Consider the following 19,106-nt stretch of genomic DNA (forward strand, 5'->3'; position numbering starts at 1 on the left):
AATGGGTGGGTAGGGAAGTGGGGGGCGCTATGGGGGACTTTTGGGATAGTATTGGAAATGTAATTGAGGAAAATATGTAATAAAAATATTAAAAAAAAATAAAACTCAAAAAAAAAAAAAACTAGATGTTGATCAAACATTGACATGAGTAGGCATATTAAAATAGCACCTAAAAATGGTTGTGGTGATTCCCAGAACCTATAACATTTCTCTCCATTGAGAGGCAATAATGAGTGAGAACAAAATGTTCTCTCTAGAAGCCTGGCTGGTTTTTAAGAAGCAACTACTTACAAAGTCATTGCAGATGCTTGCAAGCACCTGGCAGAATCAGATCCCATGTATTTATGGTCCACAAAAGCCTATTCAGACACAAGACAAAACATACATTGTAATTTTCCCGGAAAACTCTGAGCCTAGAAAAGGCTTCCCGATTTCAAGGTGGAAAAAGAACCCCTGGTGTTCAGCCAGTAGAAATGTAAACTTGAGGGTCATTCTGGAAAGCACTTTGGCAGAACACAATGACATTAAAGATACGCATAATATAAAATGCTTAATATCTCATGAAACCAAGTTTCTGGAGTTGAGCAGATTATTATTTTCTGAGAGCAAATAGCCTTGCCAGTTCCCTTTGGTTTCTGTTGTTAGCCCTGAGGCAACACAATGTGAACCAGATGTCATCCAACACATTATTGGGTCTGTACTGTAGGCAAGAACCTGAAAAGACAATTCTGGTCCTTTGTGTAGGGCGATCATTTACAAAAGGAGGAAAGAAAGAATCTATCCTCCTTGGAAAGAGGCATGGGTTCCTATGTTTGACTTTTGTTAATATACATAACTCTTTCCAGAGGAAAGATGAGACCAAAGTCTATTGGACACCCAACAGACAAGGACTTCTCCAGGGTTTTGGTCTCATCCCCACACTGAATCATAAACACTTCTAAGAAAATAAATCGCTGGTATCTCACTTTCTAATAAAATTAGGTCACATCATTCTGTAAAAACTTCTCAGAAAGCCGTAACTATGCAGAAACACACACACACACACACACATTCTCTACAGTCTAATATGAATACCTTATAACCCATTCTGGAGAGTTTATCCCACAATCAGCCCTGCTCATACCACAAGAGAGACAGGTAAGGGCAAGGATGCTCTTTGTTTTATGTTTCCTGTGAGAGCAAAAGTTACACAGCCCCCTGATAATGGGTACCATAAGGTGGATGGTGGGCATGATAATATGGAGAGGAGTGTGTGTATGTGTGTGTGTGTGTGTGTGTACATATTTGTGCATGTAGTGGGTACACTCACCCATTCACCCATACTTAAACAAATGGACAAGCCAATGTTAATATCCCTCTCTCTCCATCTTACTTTTTTTGAAACAGAGTCTCTCACTGAGCCTGGGTCTCACTCTTCCAGATACAGATCTTTGCCAGAGACCATCCTAGATCTACCTGTTTCTCTGCCCCAATCCTTCAACACTGGGTAGCAGACACACAGCATTTTGCTGTCTTTCATGAGTTCTGAGAATTCAAATTCAGGTCTTCATACATGTGTAGCAAGCACTTTACCCAGACGTCTCCCCAGCCCCCCTGGAGAGATCTTGACTGGAACAAATGGAATGGAGTCTACAGTATAATACCACTTGTAAAAGTGAAAATGCTACTGAACATTGATTTATATTTTTCAATAATAGATATTGGACCCAAGATACAAATTAAGGAGTAAATATTTATACAAATGAACCTTGTCTCACAATAGCTTCACTTAAAGTCTGCCAATATTTTGATGATGTGAAGATGTAACCAAATAATTCAAGGCCCATTCCTAAACATAAAAAAAGCAATATACAGCAAACCAGTAGCCAGAATCAAACTAAATGGAGAGAAACTCGAAGCAATCCCACCAAAATCAGGGTCTAGACAAGGATGCCCACTTTCTCCTACCTATTCAATATAGTATTTGAAGTCCTAGCCAGAGCAATTAGACAACAAAATGAGATAAAGGGAATACAAATTGGAAAGGAAGAAGTCAAAATATCACTATTTGCAGATGATATGATAGTATATATAAGTGACCCTAAAAATTCCACCAGAGAACTCCTAAACCTGATAAACAGCTTCAGTGAAGTAGATGGATATAAAATTAACTCAAACAAATCAGTGACCTTTCTCTACACAAAGAATAAACAGGCTGAGAAAGAAATTATGGAAACAACACCCTTCACAATAGTCACAAATAATATGAAATACCTGGGTGTGACTCTAACTAAGGAAGTGAAAGATCTGTATGATAAGAACTTCAAGTCTCTGAAGAAAGAAATTAAAGAAGATCTCAGAAGATGGAAAGATTTCCCATGCTCATGGATTTGCAGGATTAATATAGTAAAAATGGCTATCTTGCCGAAAGCAATCTACAGATTCAATGTAATACCCATCAAAATTCCAACTCAATTCTTCACCGAGTTAGAAAGGGCAATTTGGAAATTCATCTGGAATAACAAAAAACCTAGGATAACAAAAACTATTTCCAACAATAAAAGAACCTCTGAGGTCACCATGCCTGACCTCAAGCTGTACTACAGAGCAATTGTGATTTCAAAAAAAATTTTAAAATGCATGGTACTGGTACAGCAACAAACAGGTAGATGAATGGAATAGAACTGAAGACCCAGAAATATCTGGGTCTTCAAATAACCCTATCAAAAAATGGGGTACAGAACTAAACAAAGAATTCTCACCTGAGGAATACCGAATGGCTGAGAAGCACCTGAAAAAATGTTCAACATCCTTAATCATCAGGAAAATGAAAGTCAAAACAACCCTGAGATTCTACCTCACACCAGTCAGAATGGCTAAGATCAAAAATTCAGGTGACAGCAGATGCTGGCAAGGATGTGGAGAAAGAGGAATACTCCTCCATTGTTGTGGGATTGCAAGCTGGTACAACCACTCTGGAAATCAGTCTGGTAGTTCCTCAGAAAACTGGACATAGTACTACTGGAAGATCCAGCAATACCTCTCCTGGGCATATATCCAGAAGATGTTCCAACTTGTAAGAAGGACACATGCTCCACTATGTTCATAGCAGCCTTATTTATAGTAGCTAGAAGCTGGAAAGACCCCAGATGTCCCTCAACAGAGGAATGGATACAGAAAATGTGGTACATTTACACAATGGAGTATTACTCAGCTATTAAAAACAATGAATTTATGAAATTCTTAGGCAAATGGATGGATCTGGAGGATGTCATTCTGGGTGAAGTAACTCAATTACAAAAGAACACACATGATATGCTCTCACTGATAAGTGGAGAATATAATTTACAAAATACATGAAACTCAAGAAGAAGGAAGACCAAAGTGTGAATATTTCATCCTTTCTTAGAATGGGGAACATAATACCCATGGAAGGAGTTACAGAGACAAAGTTCGGGGTTGAGATGGAAAGAAGGACCATCCAGAGACTGCCCCACCCAAGGATCCATCCCTAAACAACCACCAAACCCAGACACTATTGCATACGCCAGCAAGATTTTGATGACAGGACCCTGATATAGCTGTCTCTTGTGAGGCTATACCAGTGCCTGGCAAATACAGAAGTGGATGTTCACTATGTTCATCTATTGGATGGAACATGGGACCCCCAATAAAGGAGCTAGAGAAAGTACCCAAGGATCTGAAGGGGTCTGCAACCCTATAGGTAGAACAACAGTATGAACTAACAAGTACCCCACCCCCGAGCTTGTGTCTCTAGTTGGATATGTAGCAGAGGATGGCCTAGTTGGCTATCATTGGGAGGAGAGGCCCTTGGTCTTGCAAAGATTATATGCCCCAGTACAGGGGAATGCCAGGGCCAGGAGCAGGGCGGGGTGAGGATATAGGGGACTTTCAGGATAGCATTTGAAATGTAAATGAAGAAAATATCTAATAGAAAAAAGAAAAAAGAAAGAAAGAAAAGAAAATACAACCCAATGCCCTGAGTTCACACATATTCTTAGGAAAACACATTAGGGACCTGCACATTCCTGAGCATGCTCAGACCGAGGATAGGTGTCAATCACATTTTTGAGCATGCTTAGCTCAAGGTCATGACATGCATGTTCAATGGTTAAAATTCTGATCAGGAACACTTTGAGCATGCTCAGCTTGCATCTGAAAGATGATAGGTAGGAATGCGTGATAGGAATACTGAGTTTTCTCCCAAATTTTTAATTGAAAAAAACAAAAACAAAACAAAAAAAACAAAAACAAGAATTACTAAAGATGTGTTCATTAAGAGTTCATGAATACCTTGCTTAGCAACATAAAAGTAGTATGCCTTGAAAAGAAATAACGATGCAAATTTTGGATCTTAGGCAATCTATGACCAAAAGCTATCTTGTGCCGCTTGCCAGCCAACAGTCACCCAGGGGCTCATCGAGCTAAACAGCAGGCAGCTGTGCACTGTAATGGTTACATGACTTCCCTTGGGAGGGGCAAACAAATATCTATATACCCCTGCTTAGGACATCAGCAGACTAAAGGAAAATTCCACCCAAGAATAGCAAGTGGGGCCAGTGAGTTTATTGGGCTTACATATAAGAACATATATCCTTAATTACAGGAGCATGTGTGACCACAAGTCAGCTGCATCACCAAAAAGTCCTGCCCATCACATAGATGATGACCCCCATCATGCTTCATAGAGCCCTCCTTTAGTTAATCTTCCATCTCTCTATACTCTAGCTCATCCTCAGACTCATAGCTTGGGCAGGATTATATGCAGTTGGGGACTAGGGAAGGCCACCAGAATAAGTAAATGAAAATATATGGCTAATTAAAACAAGTTCAAGGCCAGCCTGGGACACATGAGAAAAACACATGTTTATCAAATATTGGTAAAGCTTCTATAGCATGATCCAAATTGCTACAATTTTTTTTTTTTAGCTATCCAAATTGCTAGTGATTCATTTCCTACTTGGCTGCATACTCCTCTGTGACCTTTTCCATATACTTTTTGACTTAAACTCTTAGGTCATCAACCTACCTGCTCCCCCATATTCTTTATTGCCTTATCCTTAGGTGAATGTATAGATCTGTCTTTTGAACTCAATCAAATATTCTAACATCTTCATTAGTTCTTATATAAAAGTGTTTCAATAACTCTCTCTAACATGAATCAAATATGGGTGTTCTGATCCAGCTACACGGGGACCTAACCAGAGTCACAGCTGCCAGACCAGAATCCTGAAGGACACAAGGAATTTGAGTCTAGTCTGTGGTTGCTATTGATAGTGGGAAGCCTAATATGGGGACCTCCTTGGCCATGCATTCCAGATTTTCCTTATTAATTTAGGCTGGAAAAATGAGGGCCAATGAAACCTACCTCACATGTGGCATCCATGCTGTCCTGAATCCCACATGCCAGGAATGGCTCCTTGCTGTCACTGCTATGTGTCTGTTTCCCACCTGGTGCTCACCTTCCTCCCTGAGCACTGTAGAATTTTACTAACGTCCAAACTTGGCCCAGCGATTTGCACAGCTCATCTCTTTTTTCCATATTGCACAATTTGAAACAATGACATCTCTGAATTTTAAAGATGAAAAGAGTGCTTTTGTGAACAGACCATGTACTTTGTAATATGAAACCAAATACCGTGAGAATGTATGAGCAGATGTACCCGGAAATTGACAAATTCCTCAAATACAAATTATTTGAGGAATATATCAGCCATCTTCACATCTGTTCCCAAAGGTGTAGAGTTTTCCATGCAGTGCACATCGTATCTCTTGGAAAGCTTGTAGAGAAGTGTCAAAGATGAAAGCTGCCTATAACACTTATAACAGGTCTCCCAGGATTCCTGATGTTGAAACCAAATGAGAACTGATAAATTGGGGAAGTTGAATGTCTTAAAAATAACCAGCATGCCACACTGACGATCTCATACTCCTATCCTTGTCTGACTGATTTTATTCTAATACTTGTTAAATAAAGTGAGTTCCTACACTACTTATAGAGATGTGGTAGTTATATTGTACAGTATTGTAGAGGATTAAGCACAAGGCATTGCACACTCTAACCAAGAACTTTATCACTGAACTACATCCTCAGCTCCCAGATTAGAAGTTCAGAGATGTTCTCTAGGTAAATATGGTAGCATGCACCTATCATACCAGCTAAGGAGGCTAAGGCAGAATTTCTGGAACACGAGTTTGAGACCAGCCTGGGGAACATGGCAAGACCCATTTTCTTTTAAAAAGCAAAGAAAAGTACTCTGTAAATCTTTAATGAACACTCTCAAATAAACATGGAAATAGAAAACCCAAAAGTTACCATTGATATAAATTAGAAATAAGACCTACATACCTCAATTAGTAAAATAACAATTCATTAAAATATATTATGGACAAAGCACTAATCACTGTATTTCCAAAAATGACAAAATATAGTAAAAGTCAGACTTTCAGTGCTGAAGCTTACAGAAGGTGGAGGGTCAAAGATCACATGGTAAGATGCCATATAGTGACCATACCACACACACATGGAAGAAGGCATTGTCCAGTGCCCTGTGCCATTTTCTGGGACTGCAGAATTATGCCACCTCCATCTCTTTATCTATAATCTCTGACACACCAGCTGCTCTGACACTACATTTTATTAATTGAGCTCAAACACAGTATTTTCCAGTAGCTGAAAGAATAAAACAATTGAGTTATAAGGTGCACATTCCTTTAAAATCTCTTTTTGCTAATTTATGCATTCAGCATAGTGTTTCTTTCTTTATGCCTGTCCAATGTAGGCCAATATAAAGATGAATTATTGATTATATTCCCTCCATAAATTAATTTCACCTGGGACTGGGATATAGCTAGAGTGAGCACTCTAGAAATAACTAGCAAGGCATGAAGTACTTATTAATGTGCAAGAATATTAGGGACTTCTTGAAGCTTTTCTATTTCTTATATGATAGACGAACTTTGAGGCTAGAAATCCTGTTAACCAGAAGCACACACAGCACGTGAGGCAAGCCCACGATTTCTTTCTGTGCTCAGAGAGCTTTAGAACAGAACTTAAATGTGCCAGGAGCCAAAGCTGTTCCAGATGTATGCTTTGGCTGCTTTCTAGAAAACTCTTCCACAGCACCCTCCCTCAGTACATAGACCCCAATGTAAGTTTCATAGCCTACCATGCACTTTAAAAACAAATCTTGCATTTATGTATATACTTGGAGGATGCTGTGGTGCGCACATCATGAGCACACATGGAAGCTGGAGGGCAGCTTCAGGAACGAGATATCACTTTCCATTGTGGATACCAGGGATTGAACTCAGGTCATCAAACTTGGTGTGAGGCTCCTTTACCCAAGGGACTTTACCTGCTAAGTTATTTGGTTGCCTTCACCCCCACCCCCAACTTTACACACACACACAACTTTTATAGAATATAATGAAATAGTATTGTAATTGTCCACTCACCTTTCCCTGTTGCCTAATTTCTTTTTCCCTAAGTGGATTTATAAGATTCTTTATGGTTTTCCAAGTTCTTAATTTCATTAATAACTTTTTTCTAAAGTTGGAGGCAAACTTATCTAAACAACTGTTTTACAAGACCATCTTCCCTCCAGTGACTTTTTAACTGTGTTAACTAAATGACATTTGTTAGGAAAATCCTTCTCAGGACATGTTTCCTGGTGTAACTTTCCCAAATCCACATAAACAATTCGAGCTTCATTATCCCTCGGGTTTTATTAAGACCTGATTTGAAAGGTACCTGTGAAACTGACTCTTCCAAGTAGGATCATTCTTCACTTTGAGAAGAGCCAAAAGTCCAGATTGCTGGCAAAACAAAAACAAAGAAAACAACAACAACAACAAAACATTTATTCATTTCTATACAAACACAGTTTTTAATCTCTCACTAGCTACTGGAAACTACTCAGTTTTCCTCGTTTCTTGTTTCTTCAAGGCCAGAAGGAGAGCCTTCCTTCATAGGTATGTGCTAGCAAGAAGGAGCTTATGTACATAAGGGGTGTGTGTGTGTGTGTGTGTTTGTGTGTGTGTACTATGAAACTGATATTCTTCATCTTTACCATTCTCTACAAGGACACAGGAGCCTCCAATACTCGTGTACATGACTATACAGGCAGATGGACCCTATGACATGAAAATTACCAGTAGTTCATCTGAAACCCCATCTGCCACAATCCCACTAGATCTGAAATACCCAAAAAGGGATGGAGAATTAGATATGAACTGTTGTATCATTCCTCTGTGGTCTAGGTATCTAAAAGGAAGTTTGTAACTTTCTAAAGCAACGTCAGTTTTCTTGTTTTGAAGAAGATGAAAGGAGGAGAATAGGTGGTGTCCATATATCAGTGCTTGGGCAACACTAAGGACTATGAAGGGTGAAAATAAATGGGAAAAAAGCCAATAATGACCCTAAGTGCATTTAAGAAGTACAGTCCTGAAATGTATCACTGGTGGTCTGCACTGGCTTGCTTTGTGATTTACTTAATTTGATTTTTCACAGAGACTTGAAATTACATGTGCTTCATCTGTCTATTTAAAGTTGGCTGTTACCGCCAACTTCAATAGTTCCTGTAACTACGATCCATCTTCCTTGCTTGGATCCCTTTGCATAACACCTGAATCCTCTGAAGGACTAAACCTGCTCTTGGCTTCACAACTCGAGCCCTGGGGTGTAGCTCACCATCTGTCCTAAACTTCTCAAGTAACTTTTTGCCAAAGCAAGTGTGGATTATAGGCAACAACCTGGGACACTCCTGGTCTCTGAACAGGAAAAATGAAGGGAGCCCTATGTGTTAAGTCCTTTGTTTGCTAGTAGTGTTTATGGGGAATGAAGAATTGATCGTCAATTGTGTAAAAAACAAAGACTGATCTGCATGCCGATGGCCAAGGACAGACTTCAGAGACCTTGCAGTTTTGAAACAGATATTTATGAACATCTGCTTTCTCCCCATAAATTTTAATATGGATTTCATCCTTTGAAACCTATAAAGCTCCCAGGTGTGTCTTTGGTCTTTATCTTGGGGAACATTCTTTTAAAAATAAAAGTTTCTTTTTTCTAATGAACATATTCTAAATCTTTTTTTAAAACAACGTTTGTTCATATCTGTGTGCGTGTGTGTGTGTGTGTGTGTGCTTGTGTACATGTGTGTGTTGCACATGCATACATACATGTGCATAGCCTATTGAAATGCCTCTGATATTAGGAATCCACAATACTATATTCAGCACGTTAAGCCTTCAAAATGTCTAATCCCAGACTGTAAAGCACAATTGTCTTAATAAGGAAAGGCCTGATCTGTGGTTTTCATTAGATGTAGGTGTTTGGTGTGCATTTGTGTGGCAAGCACTTTCAGAGGCTGATGTTTCAAACACCCAATTCAACAAACAAAATCTCTGTCCTCATTGTATCTATCTTTTGGTGAGCATGAATGCTCTCTAAAGAGAACCTTAAACTGTCATTGTGCCTTTCATATAGTTCTTTGGTAAATGGGATTTATATTGCACCTATAAACCAATGATGCTACTCCCTTCCCAGTGCTATAGATCCTGGGGATGCAGCTGTTATCAAAGAAGACTGAGTGAAGCTGTGACTATTTATAGTTCACTCTATGCTCCCAGCAGGTATGAGTGTGGCTCTGAACCCACCCAAAAACTCTGGATTCACCAAGAAAGAAATGCACACTCAATCTTTATTTTTTTTAATATGCCTTAGCTAGCTCAATGACTGGGCCACTTCCCATCCTCTCTGTGGCTAACACACTCTCCTCTTAGATATTCTTAAGTTATTATTTTCTAAACTTCTATACTTTATCTCTGTTACCCCAGACCCAATCGGAGGAGTCGCCCTGGGGCCACTTTTCCCTGATTCTTACATGATTAGTTCTCTGTCTTCTCTGGTGATTCCCTTCTCCCTATCCTGTATTTTCTCTCTGGGAATCCTCAAAGCCCCACCTCTGTCCCCCTGTCCAGCCATTGGTCACTGGCTCTTTATTGACCAGTCAAAAAAAAAAAAAAAAAAACCTACAGTAGACTATGTATGAACTCCCATGTAAGCACAAATCAAATCCCCAACAACTAAGTTCTGTCCTCAAACTGCTCAGAGTCTAGTGTGCTTAGCATCTGTGTCAGCAAATGGAGAATCAGTGATTCTAGGTGAGATCTAGGAAAGCCATCACCCATTCTTTACTAGGTCCGTCTGGAACCATGCAAACACCACAAACAGCACCTGACCTTTCTGGTTACTAAGAATTATCACAATATGTAGAAAAGGTGAAAGTACAGAACCAAAGGCAAGGAAGTGAAGTCACAGTACACCAATGCTCACAACACAAAGTAGGTTGAAAAAATGTGTGCAAGGATCAAGAAGGATCAAGCTCTTAAGAGTAGAGTCCTGCTGCCTGTTAACACAAGTGATAGGTTCCTTACATATCAGAAAAGTCCCTCAAGAACAGTAGAACATTTTTATTTGGTTAGGCTAATAGCTTTTCATCTTCTTTCAGCCTAATGGAACCTCTCTCTAAATAAGAGCACAGTGACATGGTTTTGTGCCACAGGCTACCTAAAAAATGAGCCATCTCAGTATGTCAAATTCCACTTGAGTACTCAAAACATGGTTACTTTACTGACAAACTATTTCAGAGATGATTTCCCACTAAAACCAACTGTGGAATAAACAATATCTACATATACTTCCCTGGCAGGGGAGGTACCATGATCACGAAGGTGGTTTTCCCAGGGCGAGGCTTACCCATTGCACCCCTGTGATTTCCCAAAATTCGGGAAACTCAACTGCATAATTTGTGGTAGTGGGGGGCTGCATTCACACTCTCCCCTGGAAAAAAAAGCAGAAAAAACCCCCCAATATCTACATATAAGTCTAAGATGAATCATCAGGCTGCACCCGAAGCCTCAGCCCTGAGGCTAGGCTCCCTCACTCTGTGAAAAGCCATCCCGTGGAAGAGTCTGAGCTAAGTACTCTCTCCCAGGGTGGCTGAGAGAAGTCCCTTCCAACGCTCTCTCTGCTATCTCCGTTGCAGCATCAGCCCTTCCAGCTTCACAGCCCCTCTTTCTGGTGTCAGATGCTCTGTAGCAGGCAGGCAGGCTTATTTGCTTTGTGCTTTGTATTCCTGAAACAGGATCTGGAGCAGCTTCAGCTCCATCTGGAGGAAGTGCGGTTCTTCGACGTGTTTGGCTTTAGCGAAACGGCAGGGGCATGGCAGTGCTTCATGTGCAACAACCCTGAAAAGGCAACTGGTGAGCACCCCACTTGTCCCAAAGAACCAATTGTATCCCCCACCCCCGGATTTACAGGGTTCTGTGAGCCTAGTGGCTCTAATTGGCCTTCTTCTTGATTAAATACCCCACGTTGTACTAATTTAGAATAGTGTCTGATCTCCACCTCATATTAAGAAAGATGACTCACTGGAGTGGTTGTGTTTGAAAAAAAAAGTGGCAAGATGCTAGAGGAGAAAGAGACAGAGTCAGAAAGGAGAGCAAGGCATCTTTGACCTCTTTGACCTCAAGAAAACATGATTGAGCTGAATTTGTGGTAGAGCATTTGCACAGCAAGTGTGAACTCCTAGGTTCACTCCCCACTATTATTTTAAAGAAGGAGGAGGGAAGGGAGAAACAAAGAAATTTATGGAGGGAAGGAAAGAAGGAAAAAGGGCAGAGAGGGAGGGCAGGGGGACATCTTACTCTGAAACTATCTTTATTTCACCCAAATGAACCTGAAGGTTAGAGACAACAAGCATTCTGTCCAGCTGTGTTCCAGAGCCTTAAAGAACTTAGGTCACACTAAACAAGGGACTGAGCACTCAGTGCTTCTTGCCATGTAGTATTCCCTATGATGCTGCTTGGTGAATGAACCATGTTCACTGGCAGCAACCAATTGCTAACCTTCATCACCATCCCTAATCTTTTCTGCTGCCCAAGGACTCTAGTCTACTAACCTGACTGTGATGGTTTGTATATGCTCAGCCCAGGGAGTGGCACTATTAGAAGCTTTGACCCTTTTGGTGTAGGTGTGGCCTTGTTGGAGTAGGTGTGTCACTGTGGGCATGAACTTTAAGACCCTCATCCTAGCTGCTTGGAAACCAGTATTCTGCTAGCAGCATTCAGATGAAGATGTAGAACTCTCAGCTCCTCCTGTACCATGCCTGCCAGGATACTGCCTTAATGGCAATGGACTGAACCTATGAACCTGTAAGGAAGCCACAATTAAATGTTATCCTTATAAGACTTGCCTTGGTCATGGTATCTGTTTACAGCAGTAAAACCCTAACTAAGACAGAAGTTGGTCCTAGTGACTGGAGTATTGCTGTGATAGAACTGACCGTGCTTTTCTTTAGAAGAATGTGGATTTGGGGACTTTGGATTTGGAAAGCAGTAGAATGCTTTAAATGGGGCTTAGTGGACTATCTTAGTAGGAATATGGAAGACTTTGTTGCTGAAGGTGATTTAAACTGTGTAAGCTTGGCTCTAGAGGTTTCAGAGGAGAAGAATTTTAATATGTAGCCAAGAGAATGTTCTTGTATTTTTGGTGAAGAATTTGGCTGCGTTTTGCCCTTATATGAAGAGTCTATCCAAAGAAGGTAAAGAGATTTATATTAAATGCATTGAAAAAGGAAGTCTCAGGAAAAAAAAAAAAAAGCTTTGTACTCTGGTTAAGTCTCAAGAAGAGCATTTTGAACAAGTGTTGCAAGCTTAAAAAGTAAAACTATAAAATATATGGTTCGAATATTAAAGGGGCACCAGAAAGTGAAATGGAGCTGAATCCTGTGTTGAAGGATATTAAATTGAATTAAGGGAATGGTGACCTTGGGACAATCACCCCGCTAAATGTAGGTCCAGGCAGGTATGGCAGTATAAGTCTTTAATCTCAGAAGGCAAAGCCAGTCAGATCTCTTGAGTTCAAGATCTCAGCCTAAAACAGAGCACGTTCTAGGTGAAAAAAAAAACTTAGTGGACCACACCTTTAATCCCAGTGTTTCGGAGACAGGTATGAAGATCTCTGAGTTCAAAGTCAATCTACAGAGAAAGTTCCAGGACATCCAGGCTTAGGCAGGGAGGGAGTTGGAAAACAGAAAGTTGGTAATAGAATAAGGGGGGAGCCATGTTCCAACCCCAGCAAGCAGCAGAACTTGGCAGCTTTGGCCATGTGGCTCTGACTTTAGAATCCAGAATAGAAGGGACTACTGGGACAATTGATGCTGGTTAGCTAGAGCTAAGAAATTAGTGGTGATTAAGAAGAGATCAGCATCACTGAGTTGAAATCTTCTGGGAAGTGTTTTCTTTTTTTTTTTTTTTAAATAACACTTTTTTGGTTTTTTTTTTAAAGAATTATTTATTTATTTTTTGTATATGAGTACACTGTTGCTGTCTTCAGACACAACAGAAGAGGGCATCAGATCCCATTACAGATGGTTGTGAGCTACCATGTGGTTGCTAGGACTCAGGACCTCTGGAAGAGCAATCAGTGCTCTTAACCACTGAGCTATCTCTGCAGTCCAGGAAGTGTTTTCTGAGAGCACAAAGAAGCTGTGTTCCAGAAATAGCAAAGGTTGTACCTCATGCTGTAGCTGTACTTGGTAATGTGTAAGAGTCACTCAAGTTATACTGGTTTTGAAGACATGAAGGGGTCATGAAGAGCAGCTGAGGCTTGGCACTATGAGAGGCCATGGAAGGCCACTGGGAAGGTGCAGCCTCAGTTGCAGTTGATGGCCCAGGACTGAAGGGGTCATGCAAAAGAGTTGGGGCTTGGCACCATGAAGAGAGCCTATGAGAAGCTATTAATGAAGCCTAGTTGTAGTGGAAGACCCCAGTATATTGGACACTACCAGTACCATAGGATGATCACCAAGAACAGCAGCAGCAGTGGAGTGAAGTCATCCAGAACCTAGGGTGCTACAGAGGGCAGAGCTGCAGAAGTGAAGCAAGCCCTTTGGAGGATTCCAGAAGATCATGTGTGGATCCCATATTCTGAAACAAGAAGCTGTAACATTAAAATTGCCTTGGAGACCCCAAGATGTTGGAGATGCCAGAACCATTGACTATCTGCTAAAGAAAGCTGCTAACAGGGAGTGAAACTAGCCTAGGAGAAAGAAGTTTGATGCAGTCAACAAAGATAAAAAAGGAGTTGGAGATCTGAAGACCACTTTGACATCAGACATAGAGATGCAGAGTTTGGAGTTTGCCCAGCTGGTTTCCTATCTTGCTTTGGAGATTACAGTTAAATAATTGGATGAATCTCAGAAGAGACTTTGAAATTTGGACTTTTAATATTGTTGAGATTGCTATAAACCATAGGGACTTTAGAAGTTGGACTTAGGGCTGGTGAGAATGCTCAGTGGGTAAGAGGACCCGACTGCTCTTTTGAAGGTCCAGAGTTCAAATCCCAGCAACCACATGGTGGCTCACAACCATCTGTAACGAGATCTGACGCCCTCTTCTGGTGTGTCTGAAGACAGCTATAGTGTACTTACATGTAATAAATAAATAAATCTTAAAAAAAAAAGAAGTTGGATTTAATGTATTTTGCATTATGCTATGTTTAGGTATGGTCCTCATAGACTCATATGTTTGAACAAGCCTATGAGGGCCAGGGAGTAAAATGTTAAGGTTTGTATATGCCCAGGAAGTGGTACAATTAGAAAGTGTGGAGTGGGTGTAGCCCTGTTGGAGTAGGTGTGTCACTGTGGATGTAAGCTTTAAAACCCATGTCCTAGCTGCCTAAAAACCAATATTCTGCTAGCAGCCTTCAGATGAAGATGTAGAATTCTCATCTCTTCCTGCACCATGCCTGCCTGTATGCTGCCATATTGCCACCTTCATGACAATGGACTGAACCTCTGAATCTGGAAGCCAGCCACAGTTAAATGTTGTCCTTATAAGAGTTGACTTGGTCATGGTATCTGTTCACAGCAGTAAAACCCTAACTAAGACACAGACTTAGAGTGACTGTGAACAAATACAAGCAAAGCACCATGCTATGCATGCCAGATGCCTGCTTTCATTTAGCCAATACAACAATATTGACGTAAAGGCTGCATCTCCGGGATCTTCTCTTCCAATTTGAGGATTTTATGGATTTTATCAACTTAAAGGTAGCCATTGTGGCAAGTCTGTCCTCCTGTTAACTGCCAAGATGTTGAGGCTGAATCTTAAAAACAAAACAAAAACAAAAAACAAAAAACAAAAACAAAAACAAACAAAACAAAAAAAAAAACAGTGTTTGTTTGACCAGAGATGCTAGGGGCTCACAGAGAGGTACCAATTAAAATGCATTACCCGGAGGAAGAGGTGCAGAAGGTTGAAGCTGGCAGGAAAGGATGGGGCATTTGTGATGCACAGATTGTGGACTGATTACAGAGTCTGGATTAAGGCCATGCCAGAGCGAACACCTCAGTTTTTCAAAAGTTAATTCAAGCAAATAAGAAATTGGGGAATTGAATGCCTGCATTGTAAAATGTTCTAATTAGAGCTTTACTACACATATGCAAAAAGACAGAGCATCAAAGATGCTTCATTTGAAAGCACAGTGCAATGTTGTCTACCTCTCTTAGGTGACTCTGAGAGGATTCTGCAGAGGGTCCACTCCTTAACTCAATAAGTACCGAGTCAGGCTGACTGAGTGAGGCCCCAGGAAAAGGGCTAAATGGTACAAGGCGTTCCTTTAATATGTATTTTCTCAAATTCGCTGCTACACACTTGAGAAGAACATTTTGCACATCACTGTCTTATTTGTTTTTCCCACCATGAAGCACAGACTGGGAACACAGGCTGATAAGCACTCTAACAAGGCCAAATACTTTACAGCAGAACATATTGGATCAAAATGTTTGGCCCTGAAAACTTCAGTGTGTCTGAATTTCTTTGCTCATTTCCTTGGGCTACATGAAAGAAGATTTGAGACGGAGAGAAATCCTCTTCTAAACTGTTATTCTCACATTCGTGAGTCCCTGGAGAGTTTATATATGTTGTTGATTTCATCTTCTTTTTATATAGGCACATAAATTATATATTTGATCTAAGCAAAAGGTCTAGCATCATCCTGCAGCCAAATGTATTTTTCAGGGAGGCGGCATTTGCATTCCTGTTGCACTTAAATTCCAACGTGAAAGATGACTAAGACATACAAATGAACATGTTCATGCTGTGGGCATGAACAGTCAGCCTAATTGCAGCCCATTATTCACATATGCAGTGTGTGCCTTGCACATGGGCTGTGTGTTTTCTACAGGGTACCTGGAGACAGAAAGATGAAGACAGTAAGGAGCCTCTGCTTTAGAAGGGATCCACAATCCAGTTAGAGCTAAGAGCATTCTATGAGAAAAATCTTGCACCCTTCTTGTGTTCCTTAACATACTGTAAATACATACTGAATGGATGAATGTGTACATAATATTTAGAAATGGCAAAGTCAAAAATTCCTTGATATTAAAATGCAGTGCTTCAAGACTGTGAAGATGATTTAACCATATCAAATACACATCATGATACCATAGTTAGGGCATTGGGAGCCTGGTAAGAGAAGTTTGGTCCTGTTTCTTCCAACTCATCACATTAGAAACCAAATGGCCAGCCTCACACCTGGCTGTATTATGTCCAGCTGTGTACTGTGCACAGCCCTGGGCTCTATTTGTGCCTGCTTTGGGTCAGATTCCCTGCCAGCTGTGAGAGGAGGACTCTAAAGATGGTTGGATTGGACTCTTGTAGGAACCAGGATCCAGAAGGGATTGAGGGAGGTTGGAATTGTGAACCCAGGAAACAAGACTCCAGAGACCAGCATCCAGGTGCAGATCTGCTGTACTGCACAGAAGCATACATTTTTAATATAACCTTTGGACCAATGGGGAATTGACACAAAGTTTGTAGTAGCCAACTATCCCAATGTCACTATGGGGAGGTGCCTGGCTGCCAGCGCCCAAGGGGACTTCCGTAAAGACAGGGACGCAGCCAGCATCCTTTTCCCGATCCATTCTGAGGCTCACTAGTTTTCAAGGATCCTCTGTTTGTGTCACTTGGTATGCCAGCAGACTTGGGCACTTGTACTATCAGGGAGGTATGCTCAGCCTCTCTCATCTTCCACCAGGCCCCACCCAAGGACCACAGCACCCACGGATTCTAATAGAAATGACTAAATTAGCTCATCTGGCCGAATAGCACAGGGGTAGCTTGAGCGCAGGGTCGCCTGACAACCGCCAGCTACCCACGACCCGCGCCACAGGATTTTGAGACTGCTGGTGAGTGGAACACAGCTTCTGCTCCAGTCCAATCACGCGGGACCTGAGACTGCTCTGGTTGGGGAGAGAGAAATCCGGCCTACATAGGGCCACAAGCCTCTTCCGGTCAGAAAAGCACAGGGGCAGCTAGGGCACAGGGTCGGCTGACACTCGCCAGCTACCCACAACACCCGCCACAGGATCTTAAGACTTCTGGTGAGTGGAACACAGCTTCTGCTCCAATCCAATTGCTCGCAGGACCTGAGACTGCATTAGTTAGGGAAGCAGAAACCGGCCTCAGTAGGGCCACAGGCCTCATCCGGCCGGATCAGCGCCAGGGTAGCTTGAGCTCAGGGTCGCCTGACACCCGCCAGCTACCCACGACCCCCGCCACAGGATTTGGAGACTGCTGGTGAGTGGAACACAGCTTCTGCTCCAGTCCAATCACGCGGGACCTGAGACTGCTCTGGTTGGGGGGAGAGAAATCCGGCCTACATAGGGCCACAAGCCTCTTCTGGTCAGAAAAGCACAGGGGCAGCTAGGGCGCAGGGTCGGCTGACACTCGCCAGCTACCCACAACACCCGCCACAGGATCTTAAGACTTCTGGTGAGTGGAACACAGCTTCTGCTCCAATCCAATTGCGCGCGGGACCAGAGGCTGCATTAGTTAGGGAAGCAGAAAACCGGCCTGAGTAGGACCACAGGCCTCTTCCGGCTGGACCAGCACCGGGGTACCGCCAGCTACCCACGACCCCCGCCGCAGGATTTTGAGACTGCTGGTGAGTGGAACACAGCTTCTGCTCCAATCTTTAAACAGTGACAACGATAACAACTAACCCCAGAGATTACCAGATGGCGAAAGGTAAACGTAATAATCTTACTAACAGAAACCAAGACCACTCACCATCATCAGAACCCAGCACCCCCACTTCGCCCAGTCCAGGGCACCCCAACACACCGGAAAAGCTAGACACGGATCTAAAAGCATATCTCATGATGATGGTAGAGGACATCAAGAAGGACTTTAATAACTCACTTAAAGAATTACAGGAGAACATGGCTAAAGAGTTACAAGTCCTTAAAGAAAAACAGGATAACACAATCAAACAGGTAGAAGTCCTTAAAGAAAAACAGGATAACACAATCAAACAGGTAGAAGTCCTTAAAGAAAAACAGGAAAACACATCCAAACAAATGATGGAAATGAACAAAACCATACTAGACCTAAAAAGGGAAGTAGACACAATAAAGAAAACCCAAAATGAGGCAACACTGGAGATAGAAACCCTAGGAAAGAAGTCTGGAACCATAGATGCGAGCATCAGCAACAGAATACAAGAGATGGAAGAGAGAATCTCAGGTGCAGAAGATTCCATAGAGAACATCGGCACAACAATCAAGGAAAATGTAAAATGCAAAAAGATCCTAACTCAAAACATCCAAGAAATACAGGACACAATGAGAAGACCAAACCTACGGATAATAGGAGTGGATGAGAATGAAGATTTTCAACTCAAAGGACCAGCAAACATCTTCAACAAAATTATAGAAGAAAACTTCCCAAATCTAAAGAAAGAGATGCCCATGAACATACAAGAAGCCTACAGAACTCCAAATAGACTGGACCAGAAAAGAAATACCTCCCGACACATAATAATCAGAACAACAAATGCTCTAAATAAAGATAGAATACTAAAAGCAGTAAGAGAAAAAGGCCAAGTAACATATAAAGGCAAGCCTATCAGAATTACACCAGATTTTTCACCAGAGACTATGAAAGCCAGAAGATCCTGGACGGATGTTATACAGACACTAAAAGAACACAAATTCCAGCCCAGGCTACTATACCCAGCCAAATTCTCAATTAACATA

At 41.5% G+C, this 19,106-nt stretch overlaps 1 protein-coding gene and 1 pseudogene across 4 annotated transcripts in view; both read left to right on the top strand.

The window, feature by feature from the left end:
• Veph1 (ventricular zone expressed PH domain containing 1) overlaps positions 1-19,106 on the top strand; it is a 255,558-nt gene that overhangs the window by 196,434 nt on the left and 40,018 nt on the right. For all 4 annotated transcript variants that reach the window (XM_021158191.3, XM_021158192.3, XM_029474775.2 and 1 more), the window contains exon 12: positions 11,148-11,265. In XM_021158191.3, coding sequence (XP_021013850.1) covers positions 11,148-11,265 — 118 coding nt within the window. The remainder of the gene's footprint in view (positions 1-11,147; positions 11,266-19,106) is intronic.
• Positions 10,698-10,846, top strand: LOC115030740 (U1 spliceosomal RNA; annotated as a pseudogene).

This window comes from Mus caroli, unplaced genomic scaffold (genome assembly GCF_978045245.1).
Source record: "Mus caroli unplaced genomic scaffold, Mus_caroli_1 scaffold_3, whole genome shotgun sequence".
Lineage (NCBI taxonomy): Eukaryota > Metazoa > Chordata > Mammalia > Rodentia > Muridae > Mus > Mus caroli.